The sequence below is a fragment of the Cnephaeus nilssonii genome (genome assembly GCF_951640355.1).
Source record: "Cnephaeus nilssonii genome assembly, chromosome: 18".
In the NCBI taxonomy this organism is placed as follows: Eukaryota; Metazoa; Chordata; class Mammalia; order Chiroptera; family Vespertilionidae; genus Cnephaeus; species Cnephaeus nilssonii.
In genome coordinates this window covers 12460599-12478403 of record NC_137089.1, presented here as the reverse complement: position 1 = coordinate 12478403, position 17805 = coordinate 12460599, and the positions used below count along the sequence as shown (strand labels likewise).

General features: G+C 43.2%; 1 protein-coding gene across 6 annotated transcripts in view; it reads right to left on the bottom strand.

Moving 5' to 3' along the window:
* VPS13B (vacuolar protein sorting 13 homolog B) overlaps nucleotides 1-17805 on the bottom strand; it is a 604787-nt gene that overhangs the window by 73220 nt on the left and 513762 nt on the right. For all 6 annotated transcript variants that reach the window (XM_079796380.1, XM_079796377.1, XM_079796379.1 and 3 more), the window contains 3 exons: nucleotides 16005-16186; nucleotides 14403-14752; nucleotides 9287-9448 (listed from right to left, as the gene is read on the bottom strand). In XM_079796380.1, coding sequence (XP_079652506.1) covers nucleotides 9287-9448; nucleotides 14403-14752; nucleotides 16005-16186 — 694 coding nt within the window. The remainder of the gene's footprint in view (nucleotides 1-9286; nucleotides 9449-14402; nucleotides 14753-16004; nucleotides 16187-17805) is intronic.

Sequence of the window (17805 nt, the reverse complement as noted above, 5' to 3'; positions counted from 1 at the left end):
CAAGACCCATGTGACCGAGCCATTTTAGAAATGGGTCTTGCAGCCCAGCCAAGCCCTTAGATGACGGCAGCTCCAGCTGATGTTTTGACTACCTCTTTATCAGAGCCTCTGAACTCAAGAGCCATTCAGTGACACCACTCCCAAACTCCTGGCTAATGAAACTAAGAATAAATATTTGTTGTTTTAGTACTCAAAGTTTTAGGGTAACTTGTGAAACAGCAGTATGTAACTGATATTTTGGTATCTGCAAGTGGGGTGCACTGTAACAAAAGCCTAAAATGTAGAAGGGCTTTGGAGCAGCTGGTGGGCAGAAACTGAAAGAACTTGGGGGCTGTTAGAGTCTAAGGTGCTTCAAAGATATTAACAGGAACTTGGTGGCCTTAGAGGAGGCTGCCAGTGAGGACTTTAGGGAAATGTTATCGGAAACTGGAGGAAAAGGGATCCTTGTTATGTAGTGGCAGAGTGTTTAGCAACACTATCACATGCAAAGTAGAAAGTGTGCCTAAGAAACCATGTGATCTAGCTAAGGAGATTTCCAGGCAATGCCTAAATGCCCCCTGGTTTTCATCTGCTGCTTATATTAAAGTCCAAGAGGGGCGATATAATCTTAAAAGAGAACTATCAGATAATAAAGATCCAAGATTCGCTAATTTTCAAAATTCCCAGATTTCCAGATGGCAAATGAGGCTAAAATCAAGAAATGGCTTCCAGGCAAAAATCATATCCAGGACAGAGTCTAGGAATGAAAGCTAAGGAAGTGGCTGTAAGCCCTCTGTTAAAGACCTCAGAAAGATCTAAATCTGTGTCTTGATGAGCTATTTAAACCATAGGGCATCTAAGCCACGTAAGGGTGATGTCCATCAACAGTGTCAGCAGAATCTCAAAGTGGAGGAGGAATGATCTTGTAGAGATAGGTGGGTGTGATTTTCTCTTGGGTGGAGGTGGAGGCGGCCATGGAGGGGGAAATGGTGATGGGAAAACATAAAAAACTAAAAGGCAAGTAATATGGCCCAGTCAGTAATAAGTATGTAAGATTCAGCATATTGCTGGTAATTAAGACATAAGCAGAGAGAATATAAATAATGCTGATGAAGATTTTCTTTTTTTTTTTTTGATGAAGATTTTCAAGGCATAATTCTTCTTAGAGACAATGGAATATTAAAAAATACTCAGTTATTCAAAAGAAGGAAGAAAAATGCAAAGGAACAAAGAAGAGATGGGACAAATAGAAAACAAATATCAATGGTGGACATCAACTAAAATATGAACAATATGTATTTTACAAAAATATAAATTTTTATCCTCTTTTAAGTCCTTTGTGCTATTGTTGCCATATATTTAACTTCTATGCAATTTATAAGCCCCATAGTATTTTGTTATGTTTAACTTAAGCAGTTAATTAATTCAAAAATAATTAAGAAAAGCTAAAAGAAAAATTAATAAGAAACCCACAAAATTGTTTAAAGAATTATATTGGCAGAAACACTGCCAATTTAGACTGAAAGAAACAAAGACAGTACAAAATGTAAAGAGGTCTTTGAATCTTCAAAATTCTAGGAACTGAAAGCAGCCTGAGAAAACAATGACGTGTGAACATAGGATACTTTCCATGGAAAAGGATGGATGACTCAGAGGCTTGGGCCAAGAGTCTGAAGCCATGAGCCACAGACAATTATTCCCAAGCAGAAGTATGAATGATTCTAACCAAGAAACTTCCAACATTAATCTGGTTGGATTTCAGATCTACTTCTCCCATTTCCTCCTTTTATGAAAGGGAGTGTCTACAGTAGTTACCTGATGCCTGTACCACCACTGTACACTGTTCTCTAGCAAGAGATAACTAATAAAGTCCTCCTGGCACTCTCCTCAGCATTTTCCTCTCTATCCACTCCTATGTAGGCACTGATGATAGGCCAACTTTTTAACCTCTAGGCCATACTATTCTTTTGAGCCCCTGACCCTTAAGTTCAATGGCCACTTGGACGTCTGGTAAGAAAGGGCAAAGGGAAAGGAACCTTTTGTTACAGAGAGCCGAGATCTTTACTGGACACTTTATGTTGTTTCATGAGATATTCACTTATTTTTGCAGAAGAGGAAGTTAAAGCTCCAAGGAATTAAGAAACTGCCCAATCTTACACAGCTAACTAACCTTAGGGGTGAAACCCAGGTATATTCATATCGGGAGGTTCGACTCGGGAAATATCCCCTTCCAGGATCACTCAGGCTGTTGCAAAATTTATTGCCTGTGGATATATGACTAGGGCCTCCTTCAAGTCCTGGGGGCTTCCCACAGTGTCCTGCTCATGGCCCTCCGCACAGGCAGTCCCAACAAGGCAGTCTGCTTCTGCAAGGCTAGCAGGAGCCTGTGTGTCTCTCTCGCCTCACAAAAGGGCTTTTACCTGATTAGGTTAGGCCCACCCAAAATTATCTCTTGCTTTTCTTCCCTATGTTAGTATTTTACTTCAATTCCCATCATTTCTCCCTGTCTAGAACTACTGCAATAATATTCTGATACTGATCATGTCTATAATAATTTGTTTACTGTTCTGATTCCCTCATCCTATATAATAAAAGGCTAGAATGCAAATTGTCCCCTCGACTGGGTGTTTGACCAGTGGGCGGGGCTGGCCTGCCAACCGGCCACAGCCTCTCCCCCTGGCTGGCCCCTCCCCTGATCATGCCCCCCCCCCATCGGGGTGGGCCAGCTGGACCCCACCCGTGCACGAATTCGTGCACTGGGCCTCTAGTTGGACAATAAGTTTCTTAGAAGAAAATTACATATTTACAAATGAACAGGAGGGAGGGAAACTAAATAAGCAAAAGAGAAATAATGGCAAACAGGAGGGCTTGTGAGTAGACTGAGGAAGGCCTTAGATGCCATGTAATTCAGAAATATTTAATAGATGGTGGGGGAGGCTGAGAAAAATTTTGAACAGAAAAGTGTAACAATCAAAACATTATTCAAGAAGTAGTCTGCAGATAGACTGGCATGGGGCAAAGCTGTAGCTAAAAGAATAATTGAGAAAAACTATTGTAATAGTTCAGATGAGGAGAAAGAAAGAAAACATTATTTAATTAATTATTTAATTAATATATCATTACACTTGCCACTTAGTCTGCATATAATTTATTCCAGGATGCTTAAATTAACTTCTCTCCGATTTAATAATCTATACCCCCTTGTTTAAAAAGTTGAGAAGTATATAAAAATGTAATAAGGTGAAAAATATCACCTTAACCCACCACTCAGAGGCAACCACTGGTAACCGTTTCACGTATCTCCTTCTAGTCTTTTTCTTTGCCTTTGTTCGTATATTGTTGGGGCCACTCTGTAAATACAGAACCTTTATTCTGCTTTTCTGACTGCTGTAATATGATAGAGCTTCCCCTTTCAATGTAAAACTTTAGAGGTCCCATAATAATTAATCTTATAGATATGCCAGATTTTTACTTAACTTTCCTCGAAGTGAACATAATGGTTTTTAATTTTTTGATACTATAAAAATTAAATTGTGATAAACATTTTTATGTATAAAACTTTGCTTTAATTTGAATTATTTCCTGAGACTAGGCTATGATCATTTTTAGCTTTGACTCTTCTTACCAATTGTTTTCTAGAAAGGAAGCATTAATTCCATTTCACCTTCAATGTGTAAGAATGCCTTCTAAGTAACTGTAACATGCATGCCATGTACAATGTAACAGAAGAGGTAAACATTTGAAAAAACTTATCAGTTTGAACAGTTTTGTCAACACAGTGTACTTCCTTCCCTAAGTCTGCTTTTACATTTTCTAAATTGTGACTGTGGCAAGGAATGCCTTTCTCTAGACATATGAGTACATACACTTATTAAATGAATAAGGAGAGTGGTAACTGAGTAAGAAATATAATCTAGTTAATGAAACTGCCAGTTGGGATTACCATAAAATAAGTAGATAATACTCAAAATCCATTATTTTCCCTTTTAGATTAGAGAAAAATGATCAGAGTTCACTCTGAAATATTTTTTACATACAAAAGGAGAACTGGAGAACTTTTGATCTATACAGGCCTAGAAGGAGTACAATAAAAATATTTTACTATTAAGGAGTAAGTACAGGTTGATTATATGTGTTAGGTATAAACTGTTACTTATCATTCCTTAGTTTCTGAAATATTTTACCAAGTTTTCAAGTGACAGGAATACCATTTAGATCAGAGTAAAAATAATTTAGAATCAAGCCATTAGTGTATTGAATTCTGTTAACTGGGAGGCCTTACAGCAGGGCTGGCAAGCTGTGGCATGTGGGCCAAATTTGGTGCAGCGTCTATTTTCATACTAAGAATGGCTTTCACATTTTGAAATGGTTGAAAAAAAATCAAAAGAATATTTCGTGATGTGTGAAAATTACTGAAATTCAAATTTTACCGTCTATAAATAAATTCTATTGGACCCAACCATGCTCATTCGTTACGGCTGCTTTTGTGCAGAGCCGAGTAGCTGCCATGCAGACTGCGGCCCTGAGAGCCCACACGGGAGACGGATGCCGGCCTCTGAGTTAAAGCAATGAGTGCTTTCTATTTTCTCCACTAAATCTGATGCTTTAATCGGTACTTCTGCTGCTCTTCAAAATTAATTCCTATCTTGTTATATTCTGCATTTTTAAATATCTGCCATTTTTCATGAGCTTATGAAACTTTCTAAAGTATCCATTTTGAAGCAACCTTTTATTATTTTCTTTAGACCTGTCTATAGCACATTTTCATCCTGCTTGGTGATTTGATTACTAACATGAAGTCACTGAGATTTGGAATTCTGCAGTTCCCAAAACAATGTACAATCTATACATAGTGCATGTCACAGGGGTAAAAGCAAATGTAGTTCCTTATGTATGAAGTGGGAGCATTCCTATTTCAAGAAGTTTAACTAGCCAACAGTGCTCTTATTAACTAGTAAAGGGCTTGAACTCGGAGGGAAGGCGGGGGTGGGCGGGAACTTGTATGTATACATGCATAACCATGGACACAGATAATAGTGTGAAGGGCTGAGATGGGCTAGAAGGGGTCAGTGGTTTACAATAAAGTTAAAAAAAAAAGGAACTAACGAAAAAAAAAGAAAAGGACATTAACTTGAACAGACTGTACACAAATCCTCCAAATTGATGGAAATGTCACTATACTTGGTTTGGTAAATTAAACACAGCTTCCCTTGACTCTGAACTGCCATACACTCACACTCTGGTCCCTACGTGAACTCTCTAGAATGTGAAGCACTTCTCTGAAGACCAATCCCTCGCTGGTTATTGTTCTCATACAACCTCATCTGAAGTCTACTGGACTGGGATATTTAGGGCCCTCTGTCGTGGCAAATATGGCTGTGCGGCTGAAGAGGTTCAATTATTCCCTAGGAAATAGTTTTGTTCTTCCTTTGACTGTTTAGGCAAGCAACTGTTGTGGGATACCCAGCATTTTAAGCGACTCTGCCTCAGAGTGTGTGCTGGAAACTCTAAGGAGAGTCTTTAACATTTCATTTCTAAAGGGTTTTTCAGCTTTGGATTTCTGGCATTGGTTGTGTCCGTGTTTCTTCCCATCCTGCTGGGACTGACTGTTGTTAGCAACCTCCTGTGTGGTTCCACGGCGTGCTGACCTCTTTGAAACCTTTCCAGGTGTCATTGCCCCTCTCTTGATCCCTGCAATCTAAGCCTCATTGTTTGGTGGAGTGACGTTCTGTGAACTTTAGAAATCCTCCCTGCGACTATGAATTGACTAACACCCAAAGTAGCATAAACAGCAGACGCAAATGTTCCTGAAACCACGCCTGCTGGGCGATGCAGGATGTGACTTGGAGTCTGGAAAAGAGAACAGCTTGCTCACTTGCGAGGCTAGGACTACCTCCAGGTGCGGTGTGAAGCTAAGTGGCTAGTTTTCCCTGACCCTCAGATGGAACCTCTCATGAAAACACAGCAGAATCTGTGATTGTGGATGGAAGGAATTCCATGAAGACCCCACGGGCCCAGTAAGACCTCTGGCTTCAGAGGATCCTAAAACACACTTCCTTCAGCATATGTGGCTGTGGGAGAGAGACACTGTGGTTTGCTGTTTGCTGTCATTTTTTTTTTTTTTTGAAATCTGATCTAAGTTTAGCCTAAGATTATAATGAACACAGCTCATTCTAAAATTTGTGTCCAGAGGCTGCAGTTACAGATTTAAAAGAAAAAAAAAGTTTAATAGACACCTGTCTCATGTCTCCAGTTTGTCATTAAAAATTATTTGTTTTTGGTAATACAGTTAAGGCTTTGTAAGGGTTCCTACTTGGACTAAGAACCCCATTAGTCTAGCTTTAAAAGTGGAGTATTAGACAGTGATTTCCAAGCCCTTCGTTTAAAGCCTCACAGCTTGGCTATCCTAACAGACAATTCAAGCTGCCAAAACCTAGGAGAGTTTGACAACGTTTTGAAAATAACACTATATTGAGAATGAAAACATATGGGATGCCAACTCTACTGCTATCTTAGCTTAGTATTTCTAGTTTTCTCCTTGCCTAAAAATATGCATAACAAATAACACCAACCACACAGGGATACTGTGAAAACACAATTAGTAACAAGTACAAAAAAGACCTTGAAAAAGGGCAAGAGCGTTAATATGAAAGGTGTTGAGGAGGCGGTGGCCGCCCCATTCTTTCCCGTTGATCTCCTTCCACCCACAACTGTATGCCCATCACATGAAGGGCGATCATCAGAACAGCCGCTCATACCACCACCGAGCCAGCTGTTCTCACGCTCACCCTTCCCATGTGGGCTCCTGTGTCCGGGGAACCTTGAGGGTCAACAGGGCCATGATGGTCTGCATCTTAGGGGACTGTGAGGGGCAGTAAGCCTCTTCTACTTCACTTTTTTTTGTTTTGTTTGCTTCACATTCTGAGTCCTGCAGCTGTGTGTGAATGGGGGACCAGGCGACAGGTACAGTCAGTGTGATAGTGGGGAAGGGCATGTCGGGAGAACAGAGCCACCGCTGTCTCATCATTCTTCACCTTACTAACTGTAGATGCGGAGTTTCCTTACCGCCCTGGGCAACTGGAGGATGAAGCAAGGCTGTAAAAAGGCAAGATGCCTCGGGGGGTCCATGACTCAGGAAAGAAATACATTTTGAGAACAGACCAAGGACAGGACACGCTCTGATTTGGTTGCCGTGCCCAGACCCTGACCCGCTCCGGGAGGTTTTCTCCGGAACCCTGACCATTCTCCGGTCCCAGGAACGGGCTGAGCTGGCTGTGACATCACAGAAGATTAGCCACCTTGTTATCGGACTCTGAGCTCCTGAAGGCCGGGCTGCAACTCTGCCCTCCCCGTTCCCTGTTACACTTGCAGCTCCCAGCTGCACGTAGCTATCTTCTCCCTCGTGTGTAGAACCAGCCAACTGGCGGGGTGGGAGTGGGGGTGGGGTCAGAGCAGAATTTCTAGGGTGACCTGCTGCTCTCCCATACGGCCGGCGTTACTGGAATAAACGCTCATATAGGATTCAACCCCGTCTCTGCTTAACTGGCTCAAGTAGAGACAGGCCGCCCGGACCCTTGGCTGTCCATTTACAAGTGGATGACAGCCCACGCGGCATCTTCTCAGAGGCCTCCTTCCTGCCACTAACTCACTGCTTCGAATGCAATCACCATGGAAACCTTTCAGAACTCTAAAAGGCAACAAGTATTAACCCAGGTTGTCTGGGTGGCTGGAATCTTAAGTGGTCATTTTTAAATTTGGTCTATGTATCTGTATGTTCTCACTTTTGCAATGAATAAGAAACAAAATAAAAAGGAACTTAATTTTCAAACAAATAAAACACCCTTTAACTATGTTATAAGAGGCAAACAACCAAGCGACTTAAAAACTCTCTAACACGAAAATTTCCCAAGAGGAAAATTTGAAAATAAGGGCATGTCATTCACTCTAAAATTATGAGTGCAATATTATATCATTTGAAAAATATTTGTAGGAACTTCTTACTAAAAAGGATTTTTGTAGTTTTAAAGTCCTGTCAAATTAACTAGAATTAGATAAACAATATACTTAAATAAGAATTGTGCTGTATCTACATTTCCAAATTTTATAGTAATAGTGTGGCAATTCATGAAACAGCAAGGAAGAAATCAGAATCTAGCTACTGGGGTGCGGGGTGGGGGGGGGGGGGAGCAAGCGGGAGCCCGAGGGCATGGCATGTTCTGAGGCCGGGCTATGGAAGCTGGTCCCAGATGGGGAAACTTGTTCTCTAATTTAATGACTTTCTTTTAATCACAAGCAGACAGTAGTTTCCTTATTACCCCGCGTTTTAGAAAGACATTATTCCTGAGAGTACTTCCTAGGACTTCTTTTACTCATTTAAGACCACATCTTTGTGTTTAATTCACCCTCATATTATCCCTCCGGGGCACATCCCTCTAATTATTCCCATCGAATGTGACAGGAAAATGGAATTACCCTGCTTGGGAAACAGACATCCTTTGGTATGTCTCTCCTCAGTGCTCCCTTGGGCGTATTCTGTCGTCCGGCTCGCCTCATCACAGAACGGGAGCTGTCCCTCGGAAGGCGAGGATTACCTTTGAACTCCCAGTGCCTGGCACATGCTTGGCACACAATAACAATCTGAATAAACAGCCCAGCCGGCAAGGCTCAGTGGTTTAGCATCGACCTATGACCCAGGAGGTCACGGTTCGATTCCCAGTCAAGGCACATGCCCAGGTTACAGACTCTATCCACAGTACGGGGCGTGCAGGAGGCAGCCAATCAATGAAACTCTCTCATCATTGATGTTTCTATCTCTCGCTCCCTCTCTCTCTCTCTCTCTCTCTCTCAAATCAATAAAAATATATTTTAAAACATCTGAATAAACAAATGAATAATAATACCCAATGCATAATGCTTCCAGTTTATCAAACACTGTTTGGTGCCTTATACATATTCATTATTTAGTCCTCACCATCCCATGAAATAGTTACTGTTATTATCCCTGTGTTACATGTGAGAAAGCTGACGTGTGGGAAGTAAAGCAAGGTCACACCCGGCCAGGATCCAAACCTACGTCTACATTCAATCTCGGAGCCACCGTGCCATTCCACCGCCTGGGCTCCTGGGAGAAGGTCCTCCCCGAGGGACGCCTGGAGCACTGTGCCCCCATCTCTCAACGTTTCTGGGTTCCGTGGGTCCTTGGGAGACCCACCCCAAAAGAGGAATGGCTGGGCCCAGGCACACAACTGCCGAACAAGTGAACCGCCGGCCTCACCGAGCGCTGTGCTGGGAGCGGCTTCCCACGTACCTGTGGGGACCTGTGCGAGCGCCAGCTGTACTGGTGACGGTGGAGGCGCGCCAGCAGGACGTTCTCGTCCGTGTCCACCTGGCCAAACCGCAGCGTCTCCTGGGTGTCGTTACAGATCACAAAATGGCTGAAGACCAGCTCCTCCACCTCAGGGCATTGGTTCTGAAAGAAAAGGGAGACGAAAGCCAACGTGCATCAGATTAACGGCAAGATGTTTGGCAGCTGTCTGCCCAGTGGCGATTGTTACAACGCAGGAACACTCAAGGATCTGCTGTCATTAGCTCGTGTATACAAAGTACTCTATACTTCCAGGACAAGCACCAAAAATACCTTAAAGAGATCTTACGCGGTCCAAAAATATGTTTTGACTTACACTCCTGCAAAATAAATCATAGACACAGAGGAGTAAAAGAACAATGAGATCCCTCAAACTTTGAACATTTTAAAATGAATTAACATCCTACAGAGAACGCTGTGCTGGGTAGTGCACGTGTTTGAGCAGAGTGCTGGCGGCTAGAATTACCGTGTTCCTGGCCTTCTCAACTCGGCAATCAAGACCAATTACAAAGCCACAGTTTGTACCCTACAGAAATAAGGATCTTTTAGGTAATATGTCCCCAGGTCCCTTAAGGGGGAGGGATTGTGTGTGTGTGTGCAAATGTGCTCAGGGAGAGATGCAAATAAAACCACAACTTTCCCTCTATTGTTAAGAGGCTGCACACACGAAACAGACCTGCTCCAGAGTCGGGGTAAGCCAAGTTGCAGTGTTCAGGAGAAGTATGTTAGCTAAAACACAGGTGTTGGTGTCTGTTGCAGCTGATAGTCTTCAATCAGCGAATGTCTTCCATGAACCTGGGAAGGCTCAGCAAATTAGTAATGGGCTCCTGTGTTTATACCTCCTTTTCAACTTAGTGGTCTCTCTCCTGGTTGCTGTTGTATTAAAACACGGGCAAAGTGATAGAGAACTTCTGTTCTTACTCTGGGTAGGTTATGGCTTAATAAACAATAAGTATGCTTTGGGTAAACAAAAAGAAAAGCTAAATAAATGATGCACTTTAGAAAAAAAGTATAAACCAGCCCATCAACTTGCAGACAATGGGAGGTAACATGCTTCTCCGCTGGCCTGTTTCTTGGCTGTGGATGTAAATGACGTCACAATGCCACACGCCGTCATCTGCCTTTTTACCGACGAGAGAGAGTCTAAGGGGATGCATCCCTCACGAGCACAGGGAGTTACGTGATGGTGAGGCCTGCCGCCAAGTGGATGGGTGAACCCACCTGAATCCAGCCCGGACCAGGACCCGACCTAGAACTCATCCAGAGCAGTTATCCTGGGAGGAGGAACCCATTCCTCGCCACCCGCCAGTCCCCAGATGGGGGCAGGGCTCTGTGGCTGCAGCTGGTGAAGAGGCCCTGAGGCAGCTCCTTCCAGACGCCCCTGAGGACTTCCAGGCCCTCGCTCTACCACCCAGCCATTCCCAGCAAACCTCTCTGCTCACGGAGCGCCACCCTGCTGGACAGCCACACTAACCACGGAAACAGTCCCTGGCTCAGTAGCAAAGGAATGACAATGTCAGTTATCTGCTGTCTCCCATAATGCTCTGGGCTGCGGCTTTTAGTCCTGAGCTGCGACTTCACCACTGGCCAGCCAGCAGGTTCCAGACGTCCTGGCCCTGCCACATCCGACCTCCTCTCCACTTGCTCACGACAGCCCAGCTCCGACAGCCCCTTGCAGGTCCTCCCACACGATCCTGACCACGCTCAGCTCACCCGACACGTCCCCCTCCTGCCGCAGTGCCTGTCCCCTGCTGCCACATCCTTCCTCCTGGATCTACAAGCTTCCTTCCACTCAGCCTGCAGGCTCCTGTGTCCAGGCTCCGGCCTGGGAGCAGCCTCTGAGACCTCCCCACATCAGGGCCCTGTTTTATGCTCGCATCTTCCTCATCTTTCACCTTCGCAGAATTACCCTGCTGGGACTAAGGAACTGTTTGTATGACCATCGGTTCCATATTGTCCCCATCACTAGACTCCATGCTTCGTAAGGGCAGGAATCAGCCTGTGCTATTTGTAACTTTCCCTCCAGTTCTCAGCATAATGCCTGACACATACAATACTCAATAAAAACTTATGAAACAAATATAGAAGTTTAATTTTTAAAAGCATGAATGTAATAAATGCTCACAGTAGAAAAGTTAGAAAATACAGAAAGTATGGATTGTTTTAAAGTCTCTTAACTGCGATGAACATTTCGATGAATTTCCTTCCAGCAGTTTTTCTCTTCTGAGTGTCCCGCCCGTTCCTGTTCGAGTCCATCCTATCCAACCCTACCTTCTGCACCTTATATAAGGGTTGTAATCAAACGGGAGTCACATGTATAATTAGTCCTAATGGTTTTTCCATTTAGCATTATGTAAGCAACACAAGCTGCTCTCCTTGTAAACAGTTTCCCTCTCCTTTAGGCCCAAGAGCACAAACATGAAGACAGGATATGCTGCCAAACTCCCACCTAGATAGACACCCCGAGGTTGAAATTCAGTTTTCATAATGAACTGGGATCTCTGTGATGGTGACACAGAGGTTAAGTGACCAGATGGGGCTTGAGTAGAAAAAAAAAAAATCATATTACTTTCCTCATCTCTGAAAACTGACCTTTCATAAATGATGAGGGTTTTAGGAAAAAATGTAAATGAAAGAACACAAGGGGGTTGTTTACATTTTTCTAAAGAATACTCACAGTCCTCGGGGAGCCGTTTCCCTACTGCTCCTTCAGCGTGGGGCTCATTATAACTGCAACATGCTTAGGCATTTCTTGGACTGTTTTAAATTCTGATATAAAAAGATCATACACATTTCATATGACTTCCAGAGGCGAAACCTCAGAATGTTCACTCAGATGTGTAATTAAAAGGTGGCTTATTTACATGTAAGGTTTGCGGTGGAGTGTAGTGTAGGCATTTGTAGTTACACAGAGATATCGTTTTGATGTAAGATAAGACACATGAGTATAAGCTTGATTTTTAAATAAAAATCCCCTTTAAATGCTATTTTGTTCAAATGTGGGAATGTGACATAAACATAAAAAGCAAACTTCAAATGTCATTTTGGTCCTTAAGCTGGTTCCACAAGACATTAATCATTTACAAAAAAAGAAAAGGAAAAAAAACACAACAAAAAACTACCACCAGAGAAATCAGCACTAATGAAGGCTTCTGTTAATCTTGAACTTGTGACCTAAAGGTGAAAGGCCAAATTGTTTCATGCTTCATCTGTCTGGTCCATCTACACTGGATACAAATGACTTGTCTCGGAGATGAATCTGATAAAAACTATGTGGAGAACTCAACATGTCCTGCTTATTAAATTCATATTTCTCATTGTTAACAATTATACTGTATAGATCACACAATAAAATCCAAGTTGGGAAACTAAGTTTCCCCTCTAAAGGGGATAAACCACATTCTGAATATTTTAGAAACAATGAACTTAATAACCCTTTATAAGCCCATTTCAATGTCAAGTATCGTATAATTTTGAAGTTGTGCATTTCTGTATTTACTTTAGAATACACAGGGTTAGATGCCTACCACATTAAAACTTGGTGGCAAGTACCCTTGACACGGGAGGAAACAAGAAAATTACAGCAACAATTACAGAAGTATATCCGCTTGTGGCTCATGTTAACATTGCCAAATCCCTGTGTAAATCAGAACCAACTATTCATAGAATGTACCTGTCAGCAATATGCTACGTGACATATGGCTCTACTTAATCAAATATACAATTCCATTAAAAAAAAAAAAACCTTCAGAATATTCCTTCAAGGCACTGGGCTAGCCAGTCATTCACACTCTGATGTGGTTTAAAACATTTAAATATTTATGCGCTGTGTTATTTATATGTATAGCTGTGTCTAAGAGCATATTTTTACCCTGGGAGGGAACTGGGATTTCTGGAGGCCATTTTGCAGTAGTTGCTACACACGAGTCCCCTCATAATGGCCCCCGATACCAAGACAAAAATATCCTACGTTTAAGTCCTCTATCAATGACTCTTTTATGTTTTCTAGGTTTGTTTTTTATTAAATGCATTGTTCAAAATATGACAAAAAACAGAAATTGGAGCTATGCAAGTTTTTTTCACATCGCTATTCGAACCAGCTGCAAAGATTTAGATCACACTAGCTCTTATTTTACGCATGTCCTTTGCAACAAGAAAACCATGGAATGCCCTTAAAAAGGAATTTTAAAATATGAAACAGATGTGTTATCTTCTTTCCCTTTGCTATTGTAGTGCCATGTTAGGTAATTAATTCCTTCGTCTTGTATAGGTCTTTGTGCACATGCAGAAAAGTTTATTCCCGTAAAGGTTCATATGCTCGAGAACTCAGGCCCCTCCCCCCTGCACTGTGCCTGTTCCCACGTGAGGTCAGTGCGGGATGAAGGACCATTTCTCTTGGGGAGCCAGCTCCACACAAATGCACGAAACACACTTAAAGGTGGGAAGTGCCTCAGCTTACACAGCAACACGAACTTTATGGAAATACAATATTATACTGACTATCAGAAAGAGAAGAAGTGATCTGTTCTTAAATCACAGCCATATTATCATCCAAACATTCAAATTAAAATCCATTATCAAGTGCTTTTTAATGATTCAAAATGGCAGACTGTCGTAGGAGAAAGAGTAAGCCCATTGTTGTGCTCACGTTTCCTCTGCGAAAAGATGGAATGTTTATTATCAGAGAGGCGCGCCCACGGTCCTTCAGTCTGCAATAGATGCTCAGACAATTTGATACATAGCTAAGCTGAAGCTTTGGCAAACTAGAGCCATAAAACTTTGAAAAAAAATTTCTGGGAATCTGTTACTTTCCACACAGATGTGGTACATTAGTCACAAAAATGTGGGCATGATCTCCTATGCATATGTCGAGAACCCATATCCTCCAAAGCTTTTAGGCATCCCTTAGCCAAAGCAGAAAAGGTCTCAGATATGATGGTGCCCATCAAACTCTTCATTCTCTCCGACTCGAGTTTATGCTTATTATCAGAAGTGATAACAGAGTGCCCGGGCAGAACTCACACGTGGACAAACTGCACATGGTCTAGGGTGCACGTACCTGTTGCCAAGCTTGCACTGCCGTGTTCAGGGAGTGGACCGCGTGCTGCCCAACGTTTACAAACATGGAATCGACGGTGACGGTGCAGTCGAGCCGCTTTTCTGCTGCCTCGCTGGAAACGGCCATCTGCCCAGAGACGCCGAAGGGCTTCACCAGGCTCTGCATCGTCACATTCCTGCACTCCAGAAGCTTGCAGTCTGCGCGGGCCGAGAACTGGATCTCCTGGCAGACAGAACTGCTGCTCCACTGCCGGAGACACAGGTGTGGCTCCCGGAAGGAAATGACCATGTATTCCAGCTCAGGTGGCACGTTTTTATCCGAAACAAATGGCCGTAGGTAGGGCGGCGGAGCTGTTGGAAAACAAGCAAGAAAAAGAGCCATTGAGATGAGCCTGTGCTTTATAGAAATAGAGAGATGACGTTTAAATTATTCGTTTTTTGGTGATGGAATTCAATATTGGATGTTTAATAAGTTTAAACGTTCTCCTGAAGATAATGCAATATTTGAACTGCCATTTGATATTTGCAAGCAAAACTGGTTTGTTCAACCAGCAGGCCTCTTAAATACATATTGTCTCCAAAGGTTACAGTCAGTTTCAGAGACAAACTTTGATCACAGAGACAAGAAATAAAATGAAGAGGAGGTAAATATCCGAGGAGAGTTTCTTGGAAGTGTCTGTATCTACTCACCAAATCTCAAAAGCAAAGTCATGACTCAGAGAGTTAGAAAAATCAGGTTGAACTTCATTTTTGCTGAAAAGGCAAGATGTTTAACAGCAGCTGTGTTTAGTTTTAATCTGATTTTCCCCCTTTTTTCCATTACATGTAGGTTGAAAACCTAATACCTGAATCAAAATGTATTGACTAGAAAAGGTTTGGTAAAGGCTTTGAGGAATAATTATTCATGTAATATTAGCAAATCTATAAAAGGCCACTTTGGGGATGTGGGGAAATTTAATCTCCGACTGTACAAGCTTGTTAAAATGCTACTCTTTCAAATTATTGGAGAAGTTGCCAATCTTTTGTAGAAGGTAGTCATGCTTTTAAAATAAGGTGATATCAAGCATTTTTTGGAATCTATCTGCCATTAATGTAATGGGTCAGGCTATAGAACAAAAACAGATGTATTTCTTTCAAAAAGATCTAATTGGAATAATAGCAAAACCTGCAATTTTAGTAACTTGCTTGAAAATTCCTATTGGGGAAACATGCAAAATCATGTCAGTTCAACACAATTAATAACCCATATAATAGGTCCATAAGATAGCTCAAAAGTAAGAGGCACACCTGTTATATGAAGTCAACTTTAGAATAACGTTGCCAGTGCTCACTGTTAGGGGGAATGATGCCGCTTCTAAGACCTTCCACCAGCGTGTGGGTGGTGGTCCGCAGAGAGGACCTTGGGGTGGGGAAGTGATTAGCAATCACGGCACTTTGAAACATCACTAACACTCTAGTGCACAGAATGGAAACCCCTCCGAAACTTTTTACCTCCTCAAAAGAAATTTTCTGCGTAAAAACAAATGAATTGTGTCTTGAGAACCCACAAGACAAAGCAATGAGTATTAAGTGGATGTTACGCTGATGCTAAAATGAAGAGTACCTGTGCCTAGTTGATCCAAGTGATGACAAAGATGGAACTCCAGGTGAGCCAACTGGAGGGAAATGCAGAGAGATGGGACAAACCACGGGGTGAAGCAGGAGTCCACCCGGGTGCAGGCAGCCAGGGCTGTTGGTGTTACAAGCTGGTCACAAGTGCTCTGAGAACCGGATTCACTTGCAGAGCTATGGGAAAGAAGAGAAAAAAGAAGGTCAATAACCTAAATCTCCCAATATCATATAAGTGAAATGTCTTTCGATAGGGTTTTTAAAGCTAGCACCCATAATCCTATAGTCAATGTTATCAAATCTTTTGTATTTACTCACATAAATTGGTTGTTTTTAAACATTCAGGTCCTGTGATTAGTCCCTATGAGCTACTAGCAGAAAAATTTCAAAGCCATTCCTCAAACCCCAGGCCATGCTGACCTCCCTGCAACCCAATTTTTTCCCCCATCCACATCTCATGTAACATATGGACAATTTGCTCTCGCATTAGTTTAAGATCAACACAACTCTCACATTAGTTTAAGATCAACACAACATGACTCGCTGTTCAAAACACCCAATACTTTGTTTTCACATAAATGTTTCACTTGTGCAGATTGTCTACATCCATGTCCCCATGTGAACTAGTCAGTACTCTTTACTGAACACCCACTGAATGCTGTACGAAGTGCCACACGAGTCCTGACCATGATCAGAACCCAGGTCCCATGGACCATTACCCTGCACGGCCCTCTCTTCACTTGCCCATCCTCTGCACACCATTTCATACAGTAACTCTGACTAGCAGGAATAGCGAGGGCATCGGCAGGAGGGAAGATGTGGTGGTGGTGGCTGCTGGTGTGCAGGGGGACATGCGCCAGCAGAAGCCTGAGAGCTGGGGGTTGTGAGGGGCAAGGTGCAGCCCGGCCACGGTGCAGGCTGAAGCGATGCTGCCCACGTGCCGCTCACTGTCTTCCACGCCCTTCTTTCCAAAGCTAAAGTTTGCTCTGCAGTTATGGTAGCGTGGCTCCCCAATCCGTGAGGAGCCTCGCGAAGTAACACTGTGATTTACAGTATCCTAGGGAGAACGGTGACAGGAAAAACTGAAGAAATAAATCCTCGGTTTTCCAAGAACTCACAGTCTAACTGGTGATATAAAATATGTGGACATTTAGAAACATTATACAACAGAACCACCACCCACGGATAGGAAAGTCGGAAGAGCTGCCAGAGTGGAAACAAGGAACTCGGGATGGTGTGGGGTGAACCATGTGGATGCTCGGAGTGCGGGTCTTCAGCTGACTACTGAGAGAGGCTGTGGCCAAGCTGGCGAGGAGGAAAGCTGGTGAGGAGGAGAAGCTGGCGAGGAGGAGAAGCTGGCGAGGAGGAGAAGCTGGCGAGGGGGAGAAGCTGGCGAGGGGGAGAAGCCGGTGAGGGGGAAAAGCCGGTGAGGAGGAGAAGCCGGTGAGGAGGAAAAGCCGGTGAGGAGGAGAAGCTGGTGAGGAGGAGAAGCTGGTGAGGAGGGAAAGCTGGTGAGGAGGAGAAGCTGGTGAGGAGGAGAAGCCGGTGAGGAGGAAAGCTGGTGAGGAGGGAAAGCTGGTGAGGAGGGAAAGCTGGTGAGGAGGAAAGCTGGTGAGGAGGGAAAGCCGGTGAGGAGGAAAGCTGGTGAGGAGGGAAAGCTGGTGAGGAGGAGAAGCTGGTGAGGAGGAAAAGCCGGTGAGGAGGAGAAGCTGGTGAGGGGGAAAAGCCGGTGAGGGGGAAACCTGGGAGCTCGGCGTGAGGGGTCTGCTCGGTCAAGGCACCTGAGCTCTGTAAGG